Consider the following 20441-nt stretch of genomic DNA (forward strand, 5'->3'; position numbering starts at 1 on the left):
TGAAGTGATAAAAAGAGGAGGAAGAGGAGGAAGAAGAAGAAGAGAAGAGGAAGAGAAGGAATCTGACAGAATTTAATTCAAACTGGAAACCATTTCTAAATCACAGTTAAATATACAGACCTGTACTACATGCAAAATTTGAATTTCTTTATGCATAGAGTTTATATTTTAATTTTATAAATTTTAAAATCAGAACACACTATCTGTAAGGTTGGAATCTGTCTCATTTGGTGATACATTTTATGTTGGTCATGGGTCCCCATGTTCATTCTTTGGTTAGAGCTTAATGGCGATTGCTAGTCTTTTTCTCTTTTTTTTTTTTTTTGGTGCAGCTGGTGCTCCTAATGTGCTGAAAGTACAGTATGTCCAAAAAACTGCTGTATCCTTAAAATGCATTTGGTTTCCATAGTAGATTTCATGGGTTTATCAACAACAGAACACTGATGAAACACTTGCTTGAAGTTGGAAAATTTGAAATCATCAGTGAGAGATATGATTCAAGATGTTTAATCACCAGATAATTCAAGCCTAAATTTAATTGATTTAATAGAGACTCATTTTAATTCATCATGGTATATTTGAATTGGTGACAGTTGTTTTTTCAGACTATTTTGGTTCTGATTTGTTGTTGCTTCTAAGGAACATAACAGCAGCAACAGAAAAAAGACTTAACTTTGAAGTGTGTTGTACTGTTTGGTTTCATCCTCAAGCTATCTTGTAACAATTCCATCACAAAAAGTACATATTTTTAGATCTGGGGAATATGCAGACCAAAAATAAACTAGTTTTATAACAGCTTTCCCAACTTTCCATAGTCAAAATGTTGAAGAGCCTGAAATGGCACCTCTTTACCTATTCCCTTGCTATGCATTTTCAGTTTGTTATTCCACAATTTATATGTTCAATCAACGTTTGCTGAATGTGGACTTCTTCCTTATTAAACATCTGTTAAGAGTTAGGTGTGCTCATTAGAGCTTCCATATATGGAGGAATATATTTATTGTTATATACCCTGTTTTCCCCAAAATAAGACATCCCCTGATAATAAGCCCAATCGGGCTTTTGAGCACATGGCAATAAGGCCAAGCACTTATTTCAGGGTTCAAAAAAACATAAGACAGGGTCTTATTTTTGGGGAAACACGATAGTATACCACTATACCCTACACTGGTATTTTCTATACCGCTATACCGTCTATCCTCCTTCAAGACATAATATGATTAGGTTGGGTTTTCCAGTTCTCTGACTAGGCTGATGGGGTTTGAATGTGCTGTGATAATGGAAGAAAGATAAATTATGTTCCTAAGATAGTTTCATTTTGCTGGGGGAGGGGGGATTGAATGACAAGATTCGGTGTCTAAAGAAATAATAAGCAAGGAATGGAATTTAGAGAACAGACCACAGATAATTCTATGACATATAGTAATCCTGGGAGATTCATACTGTTCTTGTTTAGGCCCCAAAATGTACAGAAATCTGTAACTTGATCCCAGAACCAATTTTAAGATTTATGTGTGCATTATTAATAAATCATTAGCATCTGGATGTAAATAATTGAACAAAATTATTTATGACACATTATATAGTAGGAGATGAATGTGACAATCGTCTTAACAGCTTTCTTCAAGCTAATTTGGAAGTCTATCCTGGTGTACTGAAGTACAGTTTTCATGAGTGAGCATTTTGGATTGAGATTATTAGAATTAATTGTGGGCCAACAGATCTGGAAAGCAATGAATTAAGCAGGCTATTTTAAAGATGCAATGGACTAGTTTTTATCCAGCCAGTGAATCAGGCTCATATAAGAGTTCCCTCTTGTAAGTTCCCTCTATCTTCAAACTTTGAAGATAGAAACTTCTCAGGCTTACAATTCATTTTTTCCTCTCCCATGCTTTTTTGAACAGCTGTCTCAATATGGGCACTGTAATTTGATATATTTTACCCTGCATTATTACCAGAATTTTGTAATGGCTATTTTGAAAAGAAAAAAAAACCTATGCTGTGAAGTAATTTGGAGTCCTTCACATTAGCAAGGTGCTTCACCATTTCAAACCTTAGATATTTGTTTTTATAATGACATTGTGTGTGGGTGTGTGTATTGTGTGGGATTTCAGGTCCTGAAGTTATATAAAGCTAATAGGGATTGTTGGTTGTTTTCTTAATCATTTTCCAGTATTTGTGCCCTAGCTTGTTCTTTGTAATATAAATTACTCTGCCAGGATAATAGGCATGAGCCCTCAGTCTGTTTTTGTAATTTGGTTGCTGTGGTAATATTCAGTCTTCCACAACCCTGGCATCTCCAGGGAGACCAAAATTGTTGCCGTCTTTATCAACTTGATATTCTCTGTGTTTGTAGAACATTTCCGAAAGCAATGCCTAATTGTATAAATTCGCACTGAAATATATAGATAATGCCCATGTTTAAGAAACAAAATAAAGTCAGTGTCATTTCTAGAAAAAAAATAGGATTTTCTAAAGGCATGGCCATTTATGTTTTAACTACAATGTTGAACTTGCATTTTTGATTGTGTCGGTAAATGGATTTTTAAAAGAGGATTATGATCTTTCTGGGAGAAAACAGTTTCAGAATATAGATTAATGAATGGTGTGATTTGAAGTTTCTTATATAAAAAAAACAGACTGGATATAGAAAACTAGAGAGATGTGAAAAATAATTTTAATCTTTTCTGTAGCACATAACTTTTCTACATGTGAAAGCCTATTTAAATGGTAGATAAACATGGGGTTTTTCTATCCAAATTTTGAAATATTATAGTCCAAGGTACACTTTATCACAATGTTTGCTTAAAAGTAGCCCTGACTAATTATCTTGCCTTTATTGGCATAATCCTGACTCATTATGTTAATTATGTAATGCCTCATGTACTCCCAAATCTATCCTTGTCCTTAGCCTTTTCACTTTATCTGCTGATTGTGTCTTGTTGTATTTGGTATATCTTTAATTCTTTAACAAAGTTAAGAGGGAAGTTGAATAATAAAAAAAAAAATCTTGTTTACACAGGCCCTTAAAGGAAACATGCCACGATGTGGGGGTTAGTATGTCCTGTGTTCCAAACACTGATAAGGCGAAACAGATCTCCAAAAAACAAACAAACAAACAAACAAACAAACCTCCACATCTGATAATTGCTAGGACGGAAGATTTTTGTACCCTTGAACAGGTCTCCTTCATAGTTGGGCCATAGACTATCGTTCACAGATGCAAAGGTCTCTTTTCTGATGGTTCTTTTAATTAGCAAATCTTTTACAGTTTTCTAGGTTATATCTACATTTCTTCTCTATGGACTCTCCAGCCCACGCTTTGCAGAAACGATATTCTCTTCTTGTGCCCTGAACAGAGTCATGAGATCCATGTGCTTCTCGATTCTGTAGGGATTTATAATATCAAAGATGGCAAATTCAAGGGAACTATCTGAAAATCAGCTAGTACATAGGGAACCATGTTGCAAACTGAAAGGGCATCGTTTCCCTGGCACTTTTGTGCTGTGTGGACTTCAACTCCCAGAATTCCACAGTCAGCAAGGTTGAGAAATATTTCTGTAGAGTCTGGAATGTTTCCAGAATATTGCATTGCTTTTTACTTTCCTCTCTTTTTCATCATATTATGTTATTGATATTTGCATGACATAATGCAACGCCCCCTTTTTAAGTCCTATTTTGTTCGGTCAAAGGGTGACTAAGGTGTTAGTGTCTCTACTATTGCTGCTCATTATAATTAGCAGATTGGTGATTTCAAACAAGGATGTTCTTGCCAGCCATTGTCCTTGAGGAGAATTATGCCCAGGATGTAAAAAACTATGAAGTTTTGGAAGTTTCAGATTTAATTTTTAACTCAGTCATGAGCTAAATGTGTTCTTAAATGTACCACTCACCTTCATTCCCCCCACCCCCCCAAGCTCTGCCTAATCCCATGTTTTTGAGAATCCCATGTTTTTGAGACATGGTACAATTTTATTTTGCAAGATGCCTTCAGGGGCCTTCCTGAGAATAGCACATCCTTCACTTCTATCCTGTTGCTCTTCACATTCCCTTACTTGCATGTCTAATCTTGCCACTGTTGGGAGGAGGAGGGCTGGAGAGAGTAAGACACAAAGAAGGCATTTCTTCTTCCCCATTGCTCTATCCCTATCTTCTTGCCTGGAAAAGACATAAGCCTCAGTCCAGCACATGCCAAATGATGCTAGTCTTGACATTCCATTCATCGGTTATGTAACCCTTAAGTGCTGTTGACTTTGAGATTTGGCCTTACTCTTTCTGTAGAAAATAGAAAAAAAATATTTCAAATCTGTGAGCAAGTCTGTGTGCAAATTACTAAGTGCCCCCTGAAGTAATTAAGCCCCTACAGCTAATTATTATTAATCTATTGCTCAATTGGATCAAGTAATAGTTGTGGTGTCTTGAATTATTTGTTTGTATCTTATAGGTTGTTTTGCATTTGAATCCAATTGCTTCAATGCATATTCATCAGAAACCATTGGTGTTCCTCCTGAACTCTCCTGTGCCTCTAACATGGAAAGTGAAAACAGAAAGGCTCGCTCTGGGGATTCAGAGACTTTTCATTGTAAGTATTTGAATTATCCTGACCTTGTGTAGTAATGTTTCATATGCGACTGATGGATATGGACAGAGAAAAATAAATGTCAATTAGCTCTCACATTTCAGCAAAAATCTCTTAGGGGCCATGTTGGGACTTATTTAAATTTTTGTTTAACATGGGTGGTGGTAGAGAGAGGTTATAGAATTGCCCTTACTCTGTGATTATTGACTACGGTAGGCTTCCTGCTTTGATCAGCTGTGGCACCTCTGACAGATCACTAGCTTTAGAAGATGCAGTAGCTGTAATGTCAAAGGTCAAGAGCACTGTAAGAAATTAGGAAGAAAGTTGCTTGCTGTGTGGTCTGCCAGCAAAACTCCTATTGAGTTGAGCCCCTCGTGATCAGGAGAAAGTTTGAGCTGAGGTTTTGGTAAAGGCACAAGCTTAAGTCCAGCATGAAACCATGGCATGTTTCTGAAAAACAGGCCAGCAGTCACCTACTATTTAATAAATTACACACATTGACCATTGGCCAGGATGTGCTGTTAGTAGAGCTGACCAGACGGGTTGTTTGGGTTGAATTTTTAAGCTATGATATCATGTCTCATGATGACTCTTTACAACTTCATTATTTAACATCCCAATTTCTGAAACAAACATTATTTAATGGATTATACAAGAGTTACACAAACCCCAAATAATCTCTGGAAAATGTCACATCTGGCACCTGGAGGGACATTCCCCAAAATAATGAATATAATATTGTATGGCAGTTTTACAAAAGTGCGTCGCCAGTAAGAAATCAATCTTTCTTGGATTTAAAAGAAAAAAAATCTTTTTTTTAAATAGCAAAACTATTAAAGAAATTTCCAAAAACTATTATGCATACTTATATGATATGTTTCTATACATTTTCTTTGCGAAATAGTATGCTTTTTTTCCTGTGCTTTTAAAATAAAATACATACTTTTGGTATATAGTTGAGTTGAGAAATAGTGGGAGACAGTCTTTGGTAGACTTGGTGAATGAATGTGCCAGTCCATAATGTGTTCTGTTTTGTTGGACAACACATTGCTTAAAAAGAAATCCCTAATTTTCATTGTTACTTTTTGGTGGAGAAAACTATATTGTGATGTCTCTTTCATCCAAATCTCATAGAAAGTATTTTGGATAGGTTTAATTAACCTGAATAACTGTGTGAAGAATACACACAGCTCTACAGAATGGGATCTAAAATATAAGAGAGAAATCACATGACTCCTGAAGTCATACAATTTTGTATGAAGAAGTGGCATCATCCAATGAAATGTTTTTCCACATCAAAGACTCCCTGAAGTATCCTTTTTTATATAACCTTGAGTGGAAAGGGCAATTTCATCTGCTGTAGTCTTTCAATTTGGAATTTACTGATGTAATTCCAGCATAAATTTATGAATGGATGAAGAGTTTTTACCCTCTCTATATATACATCATTTTCTGTGTGCAGGAAGATTGAATTAACTGTCCATTAAAAAATTAAAACAGTGCCGCCTATTCATTGAAAAAGAAAGACTCTCAATCATGACATATATTTACCATGATTTTAGTTTGACTTAGATTGCTTTCTGACCACATGATTTTAAGAGGTTCTTAATTGGTTGTCAACATTTATTTATTTATTGTTTTAATACTTTTCCCTGTTTGACAAATGTTGACAGAACCTTGACTAAGCAGTGAACTTATAACAAAGTGAAGAGAGATTTATAACAAAGTGAGATGTGGGAGAGGAAGAAGGAAGAAGGAAAAATAATACATTTGTAGCCAAATGGGTAAAATTGAATGAAATATAGATTTTCCAATGCCTTTCTTAATAACAGAGAGAACTTATTTTTATGCCTCTCCCACCCCCATCACATCAATTCTATTGACCCCTGCTGTGGAATATGTTTTCCTCTATATCACCCAACAAAATATGTGGTGGGGCTTTTTGCTGAGAAAATAGCCCAAAAGGAGAGGATCAAACAATCTTTTTCTCACCCCCATTTTGTTTTACCCTTCAATGGCTGTGTTTTTTCAAAACAAAGATCCAATAAAAGAATTATAAAACATTTGCATTAATTTATTTATTTTTATTTTGTCACAACATCATACAAAAAGATTATATAGTGTATAAACATATATATGAGTAAATATTAGGAGGTATAAGCATATATATATATATTTATATATACATACATATATATATATATATATATATATATATATTTGTTTTCTGAGGTTTTCACGGGTGTTTGTATGTAGGTCTTTGGTTGTTCGGGTTTTCTCCCGCGTAAAATTGGAAATGTCTTGGCGACGTTTCGACGAAGTCTCATTCGTCATCTTCAGGCTTCAGCTTCGTGCTTCTGGGAGCAATGTGTGATTGCAGCTGTTTCTTCCTTTTAACTGCTAGTGGGGGTTTGAACTGATTGGGTGGGAGCTTGGCTGTGCTCTGATTGGATGGAGGTTTTTTTGTGCTCTGATTGGCTGGGGGTGTGTCCTGTTTGGGTGGGGGCTTGGTTGTGCTCAATTTAGTCTGTGTTGCAGGGGGATTTGAGCTGGTGAGCTGCATATATATATATATATATATATATGTAGGTCTTTGGTTATTCGGGTTTTCTCCCGCGTAAAATTGGAAGTGTCTTGGCGACGTTTCGATGAAGTCTCATTCATCATCTTCAGGCTTCAGCTTCATGCTTCTGGGAGCAAAACCCGAATAACCAAATTATTCTGGGAGAAAACCCAAATAACCAAAGACCTACATACAAACACCCGCGAAAACCTCAGAAAACATATATATATATATATGAAGAAGAAAAGAAAAACAATAGGACAGAAATGGTAGGCACGTTTGTGCGCTTATGCACGCCCCTTATGGTCCTCTTAGGAATGGGATGAGGTCAATAGTAGAAAGTAGAAATTTACCCAGTTTCTAGGCCTCCAAACCCAAAAGATGACTCTGGATGGCTTCAGAAAATTATAAATTGTAAAAAGTAAAATAACATTAAAAAAACAGTTCTTCCATATCATGCCTAAAGTAAAAAGGATCTGCCAGAAACCCTAATCCAGAATATCTCTGCATGCTAGCTGGGGAATTCTGGAAGTTGAAGTCAATTAAAAAAAGTTTGAATTTACTATATTTTAAGAGGTTAATCCTATTTGCACTGAAAAGCAGGTAGGTAGCTTCTCCCCTTCACAGTTTCTGACTTTTTAGCAAATAAATTATGCTCACATATACTGATGGACTAATTTAATAGCGGTAGTAAATCATTGTGGAAGATTGCTATCTTTAGTTACTTCTGCATCAAATATTCTTGAAAGTGAATTGAACAGAAGCTGGAAGACAATCAAAAGGAAGCTGCAGTTCAATATGTTTAATGGAGCATAGCTCTGTGTTAAAATGCATAGACTGTGCTGTAAATTAATTCATGTAATAGAGTATTATGTTTCATAACATACTAGCACCTGAGCTACATTAATCTGAGCATGGAATCTCCTGGGTCTTAAAACTCAATTCCTCTTTAAAGCAAAACTTGGATCATATAATCAGGGTATTTATGGTCTTTCTACAGTAAAGTTTTATGACTGGAGTTGTCATGATTGTATCAAACATATATTGCAGCCTTACAGGAATCAAATTTCCCTTTGGTAAGACACCTGAATTTTATCCCTTCCTTCTCTTTGTTTTTTAATAACTGCTTCAGTCGAATTGATCAAATAAGTAGAAAGAATAATTCCTATTCCTTACCAATTGTATATAAAAATAAGCTTTGATTGATTTTATATTGTGAACATGCTAGATCATTCTTTTCATACTCAATTATCTAGCTCAAACTATCATGAGTTTTCCTCAATTCATTGATGGTCATGTATTTTTTTCCCCTTGAACTTCTACAGTTCCTTTTATTTCTTCTTTAGATTGTATTTGTTTTTTGCCCGTGTTTTTCCATGAGTGAAGATTATTGTATAATAGGAGCAGGATAGTTAATGTTAGATTTTATTTTCCATCTTTGTTATTCAAATTGGAAACATGCACAATACTCCTTCCTTCTATTTTCCCCATAACAACACCCCCTGTTAGGTGGGTTGGGTTGAGAGAGAGTAACTAGCCCAAAGTCACCCAGCCAGCTTTCATGCCAAAGGCGTGATTAGAATTCACAGTCTCCTGGCTTCTAGCCTGATGCCTTCACCACTAGATCAAACTGGTTCTGATGAACTACAGCTTCTAGCAGCCCTCCTCAGCCATGCCATCTAGGAACAGTAGCTTTTGCAGGACTGAAGCTTTCTGTTGCCCAATGGACAAACTTTTGAACACAAACCCTATTTAAATGAGAGAGGGCCAAAATAGTACTTCAATTTCAGTTCTTATGGCCCCATTGATCCTGTTAGTCGCATAATTGGAAGAATCATAGTTGGATCAGTTAGGAAAGGGAAGAAATTAAACTTCATTACAGGATAATGTTCTGCCTTCCCATCTTAATTCTTAATAATAATAATAATTTAATTTTTATACCGCCCTTCTCCCGAAGGACTCAGGGCGGTGCACAGCCAGATAAAATCAACAATCCATGGATACAATACAAATAAAAACAATGCTAAAAAACTTATTAAATTTGGCCCCTAAATTAAAATACATAAACCATAAAATCCCATTTAAAATTACAAATACTAATACTAATTCTATGTCAGTCCTGCGCAGAAGAATAAATACGTCTTTAGCTCGCGGCGAAAAGTCCGGAGATCAGGAAGTTGACGAAGTCCTGGGGGAAGCTCGTTCCAGAGGATAGGGGCCCCCACAGAGAAGGCCCTCCCCCTGGGGGTCGCCAGCCGACATTGTTTGGCTGACGGCACCCTGAGGAGGCCCTCCCTATGGGAGCACACGGGTCGGTGGGAGGCAAACAGTGGCAGAAGGCGATCCCGTAGATAACCCGGTCCTAAGCCATGGAACGCTTTAAAGGTGGTAACCAACACCTTGAAGTGCACCCGGAAGACCACAGGCAGCCAGTGCAGCTTGCGCAGGATAGGTGTTATATGGGAGCCACGAGTGGCTCCCTCTATCACCTGCGCAGCCGCATTCTGGACCAACTGAAGCCTCCGGGTGCTCTTCAAGGGGAGCCCCATGTAGAGAGCATTGCAGTAGTCCAGGCGAGAAGTGACGAGAGCATGAGTGACTGTGCATAGGGAATCCCGGTCTAGAAAGGGGTGCAACTGGCGAATCAGGCGTACCTGATAAAAAGCTCTCCTGGAGACGGTCGTCAGATGTTCTTCAAAGGACAACCACCATCCAGGAGAACGCCCAAGTTGCGCACCATAAGTTCATAAATTCTGCACCATTTGGCGTTTCAGTTAAAAAGAAATCCATAGAAGAGAAAACCTAGATGATTACACCTGTGTCTTCAAAGGTATGTGAGATATCTGGTTTATGGCATAAAGCAGTTTTATTAATAGAGCTTTTTAAATCTAGAGATACTTAAAACTCCCACTGGTAGTGGGAGGTTTTTTCATTCTCTCTCTCTCTCTCTCTCTCTCTCTCAAGTATCTCCAAGCTATAGCACTGTTTTCAACGGAAAGGGAAATTCCCCCCTACTTTGGCTAATTCCTCCCTCTCTCTCCTCTTTCCTCTCACCCTTCTTTTTCAAGCTAGTTTCCACAAGAAGATGTTGGCAGGAGGCCATTTCTTAATGTTTTATTTTTGTGTCAAAGAAGTGGCCTTTGCAGGTGCTGCTCAGCTGGTGGAAACTTTTGCTTCAGGCGGCGGGCCTTTTGACTTTCACGGCTCCAGATCTTTCCTGCTGGACTGAAACTGGTTGTTATGGAAACTACAATGAAACTTCCTTAGATACCTCATTCTGTGGTTGCATGGCATCCTAGGTTTAATTAGTCAATTAAGATCATGTGTAATAGATTACTATGTTAAACAGTTTTGGCCACATTTTTTTTTGAGGGGGCACAATATATTTGCTACAGGTTTTTACTCATGGGAACCAACCTCTGGTCAAGAGTTCATAAGCAGAGCTACACCTGTTGAAACGAAGAGGTACCCTGCAGGTGAGGCCCTTCCTTATGCACAGTGTACAGCTCTGAGTCTGCTCTCTAGAAAACATTTTATTTCTTTTTATACCAGTATTGATTTTTATAGGACCACAAGCATCTGAAAATGCTGAGGGGCACAAGCTTCTTTTACAAAGTAATCCCTTGAGCTTTAAAGAAATGGCTTATATATCTGAAGATGTAAAACATGCATCTACAATGACAGAATAGTTACTCAGCTTAATGCTGGTAATTTAAAAACCCTGATTGCATTTCTCAAAAGGCAGACCTGTGTCATTATTTCTGATTTGCTCCCTTCCCCCAAGAATGGGTTTCAGAAATGTTGGGTGGCTGCCATCAAACCACAAGCAGCTCTTTGGTTTGCGCTGGATTTTGGATGATGGTCAAAGCTCACTGAAAAACAAGTGTTATTTCTTTTTCCTGTGCCTAGCATTTAACGGGAAATCAGGAGGCTTCATTTCCAATTACTTGCTAAGCCAGTCCAGATGTGAGCTGAACAGGAGGTTGAGAAGAGGAACAAGCTAGGTTAGGCAATGTCTGAAAGCTAGTCTCCTTGAAGTCAGGCTGATAAAACACAGGTACAAAGTGACCTGATGTGATTCCAAGAGGAAAAAAAAAATAAGAGAAGGACAACTTTGCTAAAATTTAGCTATGGGATTTTTAAACCTGTATACATAGTTAAAATAATTATGTCAAGTTTTGTATAATTAATGAAGCAATGGATTATTTCCTGCTTCTCCAATCTGAGGTTCTTTAAGAATATTTGGAAGTAACACAAAAGTTTTATGCTGCTAAATATATTTTGAATAGTTACCAGCAAATGGAAGGCAATGACTATCTTCCTTTTTTTTTAATAGATGAGGATGTATTCTATGCTCAGAGGAATTAAACCTGCATGCAGTAATGAGGTAGAATTGGGAGGAGGTTGTGGTAGTGAAATCATGAAATTAAATGACTTGGATCTTACTGCTCTTACATATGTTCCACCATTTTAGATTACATTTGAAAGCAGCATTTAATATCTAGCATCTTTTCTGTTGTTATCTATTTATTTCATCAAAACGTACATGATTTTGGATGCTTTGAAATTGTTGCATTGTCCTAAAATCTTTAAAATCTTTAAAACAGGCTTTGTAGTCTCCAAATTGACCACTGTGTTTGAACTATGTATTCAGTTATAATAATGATGTGCAGTGCTAACGTACCTGTGGAGAATACTATGTATACATAGAAGTAAAAACAAGTGTTTCTTCACATGTATTGAAATATTCTTTTTATGCTACGTTATATACTACCCCAACCTTCCTGGCTTGGCGGCCTGGCGGGAGACAGGGGATAGCACCTATGAATGGTAGGTGGGCTAGAGAGCATCGCACACGAGTGTGAGCAGCTACTGGTTGCGCAAGGGGAGCTTTGCGTGTGAGTGCAAGATGGCTACCGCTCACACAAGGGAGCTGCATGTGCGCGCATGTGCTTACTTGCTGCCTGCGCAGCCCAGTTCCAAATAGGCTGTGGCCTGATAGTGGGCCACAGCCCAGGGGTTGTGGGCCCCTGTACTAGAATAAATTCACCAGTGTTACATATACTTCTGTATTAAGTTAGCATTTGATAAATTACCTGTAATAATGGTCAGTGTTAATAAGGCAGCTAGCTATTTCCAGATATTTAGCGTTCAGCTTCCAAAATCTCATATTTTGTCATTTAAATAGAAGATCAACAGATCTGCTACTATTTTACCTACCAAGTAATTGTTGCCTGGTTGTCTTTTTCTTTGGACTGGCAGTGGGGACTTAGTTAACCACTTAGTTAATTATATATAAACATTAAGATGAATATATCAAGAAAAATAGAAGGACAGAAAAAATGAAAGTAGTGAAAAATCATGATCTGTGCATCCCATGGGACTTTGTTATGTGATCCATGATCTGTACTTTCCTCAGGTTCTAGTTTACTAAATAATTCAGACTCAACTTGTCTTTGATGCACTTACAAGGGCATAGTATTTTTGTAAATCTGCACAGTTTTTGAAACAGACTAGAAAGAAACATAAACAACCATACGGTCAAGAATATTGATTCCTCAAGTTGGTCACACTCTAATTCTGAGGCATAGACAAATCCCTCTCTGAAATGAATTTCACCTGCCTTACTGCCTACTAGTTTAACAGAAATTGTTTCCATAAATACATAGTTCTGCAAAATGGTACCTTTGCTGTAAGAGAAAGAGAAAAGCACTGGAATATATTTGGATTCTCTATATTACTTTCATAGTCTTTATTTTGGTAGAATCCATGCAAATCAATTTATTTCTTAGATATACTACATCATTCTTATCTCAATAGATTTTATGCACATTCTTAACTTATTAGAGATATTCCTTTATTCCACTGTAATTGATCTAGAAACTTCAAAGAATCTTACAACATCTTAAAGACTAGCACATTCATTAAACTTTATTAATCTTTATAGAGCGACCAGACTGTTCCTTATACGGTAGTGCAGCAGGTTAACATAGCTACACTTTTAGGAACTGATAATAGAATCTTGCATAGAAATTGGTGTAAAATATTGAAACTGAATTTGTCTCTTTTAGTGTTGGAATTTCACTCTGAAAGCAGCTATCACTTATTGTTTCTTTTTATCCCAGTAGTTAGTTCTCCTTCTTGGAGATACAATTTGTATAGATCTCTCAACTTTTCTAATTCAGCATTCCAATTCAGTGCATTTATATCTGCATTATGCTGTAGCTGGAAAGAGGTATCTGCAATCCATAGGACAAAGATATTAAAGAAAAATAAGGTATTCAAGTAAACAGAAATATGGTATTTAAAAGATTTACTTTCAAGCGTATAATAGAGAAGTACACGTTTTCCTCCTGAAAATCTTAAGAATACCTTATGACCAATTCTCTAATGGAAATACACGTACAGGCTCAACTGTTTTATTAGTATTGGTTTCACCCACCAAAGCTACGTACAAAAGACACAGAATATAAAAACAGAGCATCTGACCACTTTGTGATCCCAGGAATGTATTTTCAGTACTATAGCTAATCTAAATTAACGGGCCTCTTTTGTCTGTGTAACGATCAACTTTCAGATAAGTAGCCTAACTTAGAATTCTTGTTAAAAAGTTGGTATGAAATCTCTCTTTGTGTGAATCCCAGAGAACTCCACCCAGCAGCCCCTAGTTTTCACAGGAATTCCAGGAGATGAAATAGTAGAAAAGATGCCTAAAGCATTGCTAGAGGAGAATAAATAATAAATCTGATTGAACTTGGTAAAATCTTTTATCAAGGTTTGCCTCATGGCGATAAGAGTAGCAAAACACAATTATTTTCTGCTTTCATTGCATCTACAGATAACCAGGTAGCAGTTCTGTTCAAGGTGACTTGGCTTTGCTAGGAAGGGAGGGCTTAGAGCTCTGCAAAAGGAAGACTATTCAAGGCATTTATTAGATAAAGTTTCTTAAATCTGCTTTGAGTTTGATTCTAGCTGTACGTCCTTTGGAATTGTCTGAGGCAAGGTCTGGCTTGGTTATCTGGCAAGAGTTTGAGCGTGACGGCCCTGAGGAAATAGACGGGGACCTTGGAGTTCTATGCGTAACCATCTGTGTAATAGATCCAAGTCCCTCCTGTTGTAGTCAAGGACTCTCTGAAGACAATGCTCATGATAGCCAACGATGCAGCTCTATTCTTGGCCAATCAAGTGATCCTGTCAAGGTTATTTCTCAGTGTGTGGAGGCTGTGAAGGTCTGGATGGGGAAGGAAAGACTTCAGTCTAGAAATACTGAGTAGCTGTAGGTTTTAAGGACTGGCTCTGAGAACCTTTAATCTTTAGTTCTGGACAGTGTTGCATTCCATCCACCAGAATTAATGCACAATTGAAGAGTCATATTGGACTCTACTATTTAAAAATACTGTAGATGGCAACCATGGTGAAAAGATATTTTGCACAAATATATCTTGTGCGCTATTTGCACCTTTTCCTGGATCAAAGTCGAGCCCACCTTGGTTGCTTCTCAGTTGGACTATTGCAATGATCTACCTGGAGTGTAAGTCATCTCTAAATGACTGGTCTAGAATGCAGCAGCATAGGTAGTTACAGGCTGTTAAGGAATTTAGATTTGACTTTGGGAAAGAACCACTGTGGGAATTAAAGAAGAGATCACACAATCCAGATATTGAAGGTACCCTGAGAAAAATAGCCCCATCTTGATTTTGTTTAGTAGGAGATGGGATATAGAGAAATTTTCAGTATGCTGTTGTTATGCCCAACAAAAATAAAATAGCATTCATGGGAGTGCCTGTTTTATTGACCTGATCTATATTGAAGTCTTAATAGCCTGCTAAAATTCCTGTCTCTCCATTACTAAACAAAATCAAGGGAGGATTATTTTGAGTTACCTTTGATCCCTGGACTGTGCAATCTCCTCTTGCTTTAACATGTCTTCTGTGTTGCTTTTTATGCTATTGGTTATGTTTCAGGTTTTGATATTATATTTGCTGTCCAGTGTAGCCATTTAAAAATTCATGGATTGGTTAATAATTAAAAATATATTTTTTCCAATCCACTCTAATGTAAATTTCTCAGAGACATATAACCAAGTCTTAAATTAATATACCGTATGTCAGTTGCTATATAGAACAGAGTTCTGGCCATTTATTTATTTAGTATACAGGGTATCATACGTGGACTAGCAATCTATATTAACGTATCATATAGATTAGTAGAACACAATAAAATATAAATGTTAAAAAGATCTATGTCCAAATACTAATGTCTAGGCTCTAGGGCATCTAACCATTGACGTGCAGCATCATTTATATTTTAAAAAATCAAATACTGGACCTGTATATGCCCTCAGTTTACAGCCAGTCATGAAGTTATCTACGGTTTGACATGGGACCCTGCAATCACACTGAGGGGAGGATACTGTGGCCCATTTATACAGAGAGTCCCAGCAGATGCCATGTGAGGTGCGAATCCTATTCAGTGTTGTCCATTGCTGACACGGTAGTTCAAAACCTGGCATCTTTTTTGTGGGGTCATTTATATATTTTTCTATAACTGGGTGTTCAGCGACCTATTTGGCTTTCCGTTGCAAATAGCATTAAAGTTGTTGGACAGATGTTGTGCAAGTGCCACTGTATAATAATAATAATAATAATAATAATAATAATAATAATAATAATAATAATAATAATAATAATATTTTAATTTGTATACTGCCCTTCTCCCGAAGGACTCAGGGCAGTGCACAGCCAGAATAAAATACAAAGAGAACAGTACATATAATATTAAGAACAACCCCTTAAAAAACTTATTCAATTGGCCAAAAATTTAAAATACAATAACACCCTATAAAAAATTTACAAAAATTTGAAACCCATAAAAGCAAATTAAAATTTTTAAAATCAAGCCAGTCCAGCTAGACGGAATAAATAGGTTTTAAGAGAACCAAGGAGCTGGTTGAGACCTGCGTCAGGTCAGAGGCCGCAAAGGCACGACACGGTCCAAAGCTCCAGCCGCGGCCTGTTCCCAGGCTGCGACTAGTTCTTCAGTATCTCCATTATAGAGTAAAGCTATACAGTTTTGTGGTTAAAGTGTTGGACTATTGATGGAGGAGGGGAGGGCATTTCCTAGTCCACCCTTCCAGCTGAACACCTCATGGGATGACTTTGGACCAGTCACTCTCTCTCTACTTAGCCCACTTCCCAGGATTTTGCTGTGGAGGAGAGAACTCTGTATGCTACTTTATGCTCCTGAATGAAAGGTGAGACATGAATCAAACAAATAAACTGTCAAAAATGACAACTGGCCTCTCACAAATCCTTCAGGTAAAGAACTATACAGGCTTTCATGCAATTTAAATTAAATGCAAACATTGTTTGTGGTTCAAAGCAGTGCTGGGGAGCTTGTGTTTTCCTAAACAGACAAAACAACAACAACAACAACAACTATAGACTTTCTTGTACTTATATCAAAGCAAGGACTATATTCCAATTTACCAGTTCTGAAAGGTTGCTGGATATACTTACACCAAGATAGATAAAGAAAACAATATATTCTAAAACTCAATCCTTGTACTTGCTAGAATCATTTTTGTGAACCAGTGACATGAACTCTGGCAGATATCTGACTCAAGTACTAATGAAATGAAATTAGGAATTAAAAATTCCAGTTTATCTACAATACAAAACATAATTCGTCATCTACTTGGAACGGAATTGTTTACTCTGGCTTTCCCACGCAATTATATTAAAGTATTCAACCAGATTAAAAAGGAAAGAGACAGAAGATGATCTTTCCTGTCTTATTTTCACGATAGCAAAGTAGTTTAATTAAGAATTAAATATTGTCAGGGCTTGGCGATACAGTATATTCAATAACCATTGTACAATACTTAGTAGAAAGAGCTGCAGTATACTGGCCAAAGTAGGCATTAAAACTTAATATTACATTAATATTCATAATGGAATCCTTATTCATCTTGCAAACAACTCTAATGATTACTTCCTTAAACTAAAGAATATTTGGAAGCAGCATTTACTTCCAATACAATAACTGCCATGGTGGTATAGTGGTTAGAATGCAGTATTACAGGCTAATTCTGCCAACTGACAGCAGTTCAATTCTCACCAGCTCGAGGTTGTCTCAGCCTTCCATCTTTCCAAGGTTGGTAAAATATGCTGATTCTGTAAGCACTTAGGGAGGGCTGTAAAGCACTGTGAAATGGTATATAAGTCTAAGTACTATTGTCCCAAAGGTACTTTTTCAAGAGGCAACTGGACATTCTGGTTTTTCTTAAAGATTTTTTGCTTCTCTTCAGTAGTGGGATTCAAATCCCATTGCTACTGGTTCGCTCATGGGCACAACACTTCGGCACATGCGCAGAGACGTCAGTGGGTGGGCAGAGCCTCCCGCCACAGCCACTACCAGTTTGCCCAATCCGGGGCAAACTGGTAGCAACCTACCACTGCACTTTTGGGACAGTCTTGACCTGGATGACTGAGAATCTTGATAGACATCTATATGCTATTGCTATTGCTATATACTAAAATATAGACAAGACACATTCTTACCCACCCATCCACCCTACACAAACTTGTGGCTATCAAGTGGGAAATAATCCATTCCTGGAACCTTTCCTAGGTTGTGTATGTTGTGATTAACTCATATTCTGTAAAAATAAAAAAGAAAGAAACAAGAAAAGCTAAACCATTGATGAAGAATTGAACGATTTAGATGTAAAAAATGAATAGATCACAAAATCAGTATATTTGCTCATGTCTACCTGAATAAAGATACAGCTTGATGTTACTTGACACGCTTGAAACTGAAAGCTACTACTTGACAATTTCTTCCATTTCCCATTTGAAATTGTTGCACTGTCCTAAGCATCTTTAAAGTAGGCTTTGTATTCTCCAAATTGACCATTTGGAGGATGGTTGGTTGATTCGTTGTATTAAAAGCTGTTGTTTGGTTTAGTGTATTAAAAGTTCTGTTTCGGAAAGCTTAAGTTCATAATAAGCAGGGACCACCGGTCATTGTTGATTAGATTACCGGAAGGGATGCATAGTGTGCCTATTTCCTTTTTTCTTCCTTAGGGATGTAAGTTTAAATAATAGTTGTTTCTTTTACAAGAAGCATATGCAGTTTGACCTCAAACAAATGCTTTGGCAGAATCTCATCCCAAAGACAGTAAGTAACTGAGACCCTGTTAGCATGAAAAAAAATACTTCCATCTGCTTAAAAAATCTTTTGCTTTCCGCAACGATACATTAACTATACTTAAAACATATTTTAGTTCAGTATATCTTAAGAAGCAAAGATTAGCTTACTTTTAAAAGTATCTTTGGCACGAGGCAATCTTTTAGTATTTTTCTCTGCTGCATTACAAATGAAATTGAAGTGGCATTCCATACCAAAAGAAAGAAAGAAAAATGTTTGTTAAATTCTAGTAATGCCAAAAGAAATGAGGGGGGGGGAGGAAATTCACTATCAAAGTATAAAAATGGATCAGCAGACTTGAAATATTTAATAACAGCTAAAATTGCCAGGGCATATACATTGTTCTGTCCATATTAATGACAATAGATCTATATTCTTTTTTAGTCTCTTCTTTATCAAAACTCTGCATGTTTCAAGGGAAAGACAGATAACGTATTCATGGCCAGAATGAATATTTATAATCTCAAAAAACTAATGTCTACGTATTAAATACAAAGAAAGCTAGACACCATTAAAGTTGGTGGCCAGAGGTCATTTGATCATGGACTAATCAGTTTGATGAGTGTTTCTATTTCAGTACATTTTTCTTTCCCTCTGCTGCCTTAATAGGTGTACCTATTCTGCTCACCACCAAGCAAATGATGTCTATTATAAGAGAAAGTAAAAACCTCTAAATTGTGTAACATTCAATAACTGAAAGATGTTAAATTTCCCTAGAAAGAATAATGTTTTTGCTCTCTTCTACACTTATCAGAGAGTTTAGAATGCTTTATGCTAAAAAGATCCCCATTCCCTATTCAAGGGATTCCAAGATTAGTCATTCTTAAATGAAAAGAAAAAAAGTAGTTTTATTGGACGTTATCTTACCCACTGATCTGCCAGACAAGATCTAACTTGTCTGATCTTGCACTAAAGAGTCTTTAGATGACCCCTTTTCTGTTTCACTGAATTAGGATTTCATAAATTAATTATCCAAAACTATGCTTCCTGCTTACGGTTGCTATTTACAAGATTTAAAATTATTAAGCATGTGCAGGCTTTTGTGGTAACCATATATTGTTTGCTGATGGAGATGTAAATACTTCTGGTCACCCTGAAAGCAGCCATTTGCCCCTTCCAACTGATAGGATTTAGGTTGACATTAACTTTTAATCCTAAATTATACATACGTGATCGCTGGCTAATAGAGGCTGTAAGGCAAGAAAAAGACAAATAGTGTACATAATTCAAGTTAGGACACATTTGACTCAATCAGGAACAGACAATGAGCTGAATCAAGAACAGGAGCAAAGCTAAAACATTTCTTTATAATTCAGATTGGGATCCAAATCAAATGGTTTGTATTGTGTACTTGGTGTGAAAATACCCTGTTCCCCTGAAAAAAAGACCTATCCCGAAAATAAGACCTAGCACGTTTTATGCGTGCGCCTAATATAAGCCCTACCCCCAAAATAAGCCCTACTTAAGAGCCTGTGAAGCCAGCCGCCTGCCCATTCTGTCTGGTTGCTCGCGGTGCTGCAACCATAAGGCAAAGTGGGATGGTGGTGGAGCAGCCCCATGCATCCTAGACCGGCTTCCCTCAGGGCCCCTGCAGCCAGGCCATCCACACCCCAACTGCTGCCTTGCAGTGGCAGCATCAGTACCCATGTATAGCAGGAGTCCATGTGACTGCCGGCTCACTTCTTCTGCTTGCTCACAACCCCAATGGAGTAGGAGGTGTGTTGGTGCCGCAGCCGCGAGGCAAGGAAGGTGTCAGGGAGTGGCCTGGCTGTGGGGCCCTGAGGTAAGCCGTGGGGCAGCTTCACCCTCTGCCTCGCAGTGGCAGCAGTGGTGCACCATGTGGCCTCCTACCCTGCCACGAGCAAGCAGAAAATGTGGGCCTCCCATACATGGGAAAATAAAATAAAATACCCCCCAAAAATAAGCCCTGGTGCTTATTTTGGGGCCCAAAAGAAAACAAGACCTTGCTTACTTTTGGGGAAACATGGGTATGTGGGCTGTCTTCATCTGGGGCATTTCAGCACATAGTAAAGTGCTTAGTAGGCCTAACAAGCAATAGAAAGTCTATCTGGCAGTTTTACATACTGG

The 20441-nt window shown here is 37.4% G+C and overlaps 1 protein-coding gene across 3 annotated transcripts in view; it reads left to right on the plus strand.

Annotated features, from left to right (window-relative positions):
• TGFBR3 (transforming growth factor beta receptor 3) overlaps positions 1 to 20441 on the plus strand; it is a 195654-nt gene that overhangs the window by 110758 nt on the left and 64455 nt on the right. For all 3 annotated transcript variants that reach the window (XM_058174719.1, XM_058174718.1, XM_058174720.1), the window contains exon 4: positions 4445 to 4582. In XM_058174719.1, coding sequence (XP_058030702.1) covers positions 4445 to 4582 — 138 coding nt within the window. The remainder of the gene's footprint in view (positions 1 to 4444; positions 4583 to 20441) is intronic.

The sequence above is a fragment of the Ahaetulla prasina genome, chromosome 3, assembly GCF_028640845.1.
Source record: "Ahaetulla prasina isolate Xishuangbanna chromosome 3, ASM2864084v1, whole genome shotgun sequence".
Classification (NCBI taxonomy): domain Eukaryota; kingdom Metazoa; phylum Chordata; class Lepidosauria; order Squamata; family Colubridae; genus Ahaetulla; species Ahaetulla prasina.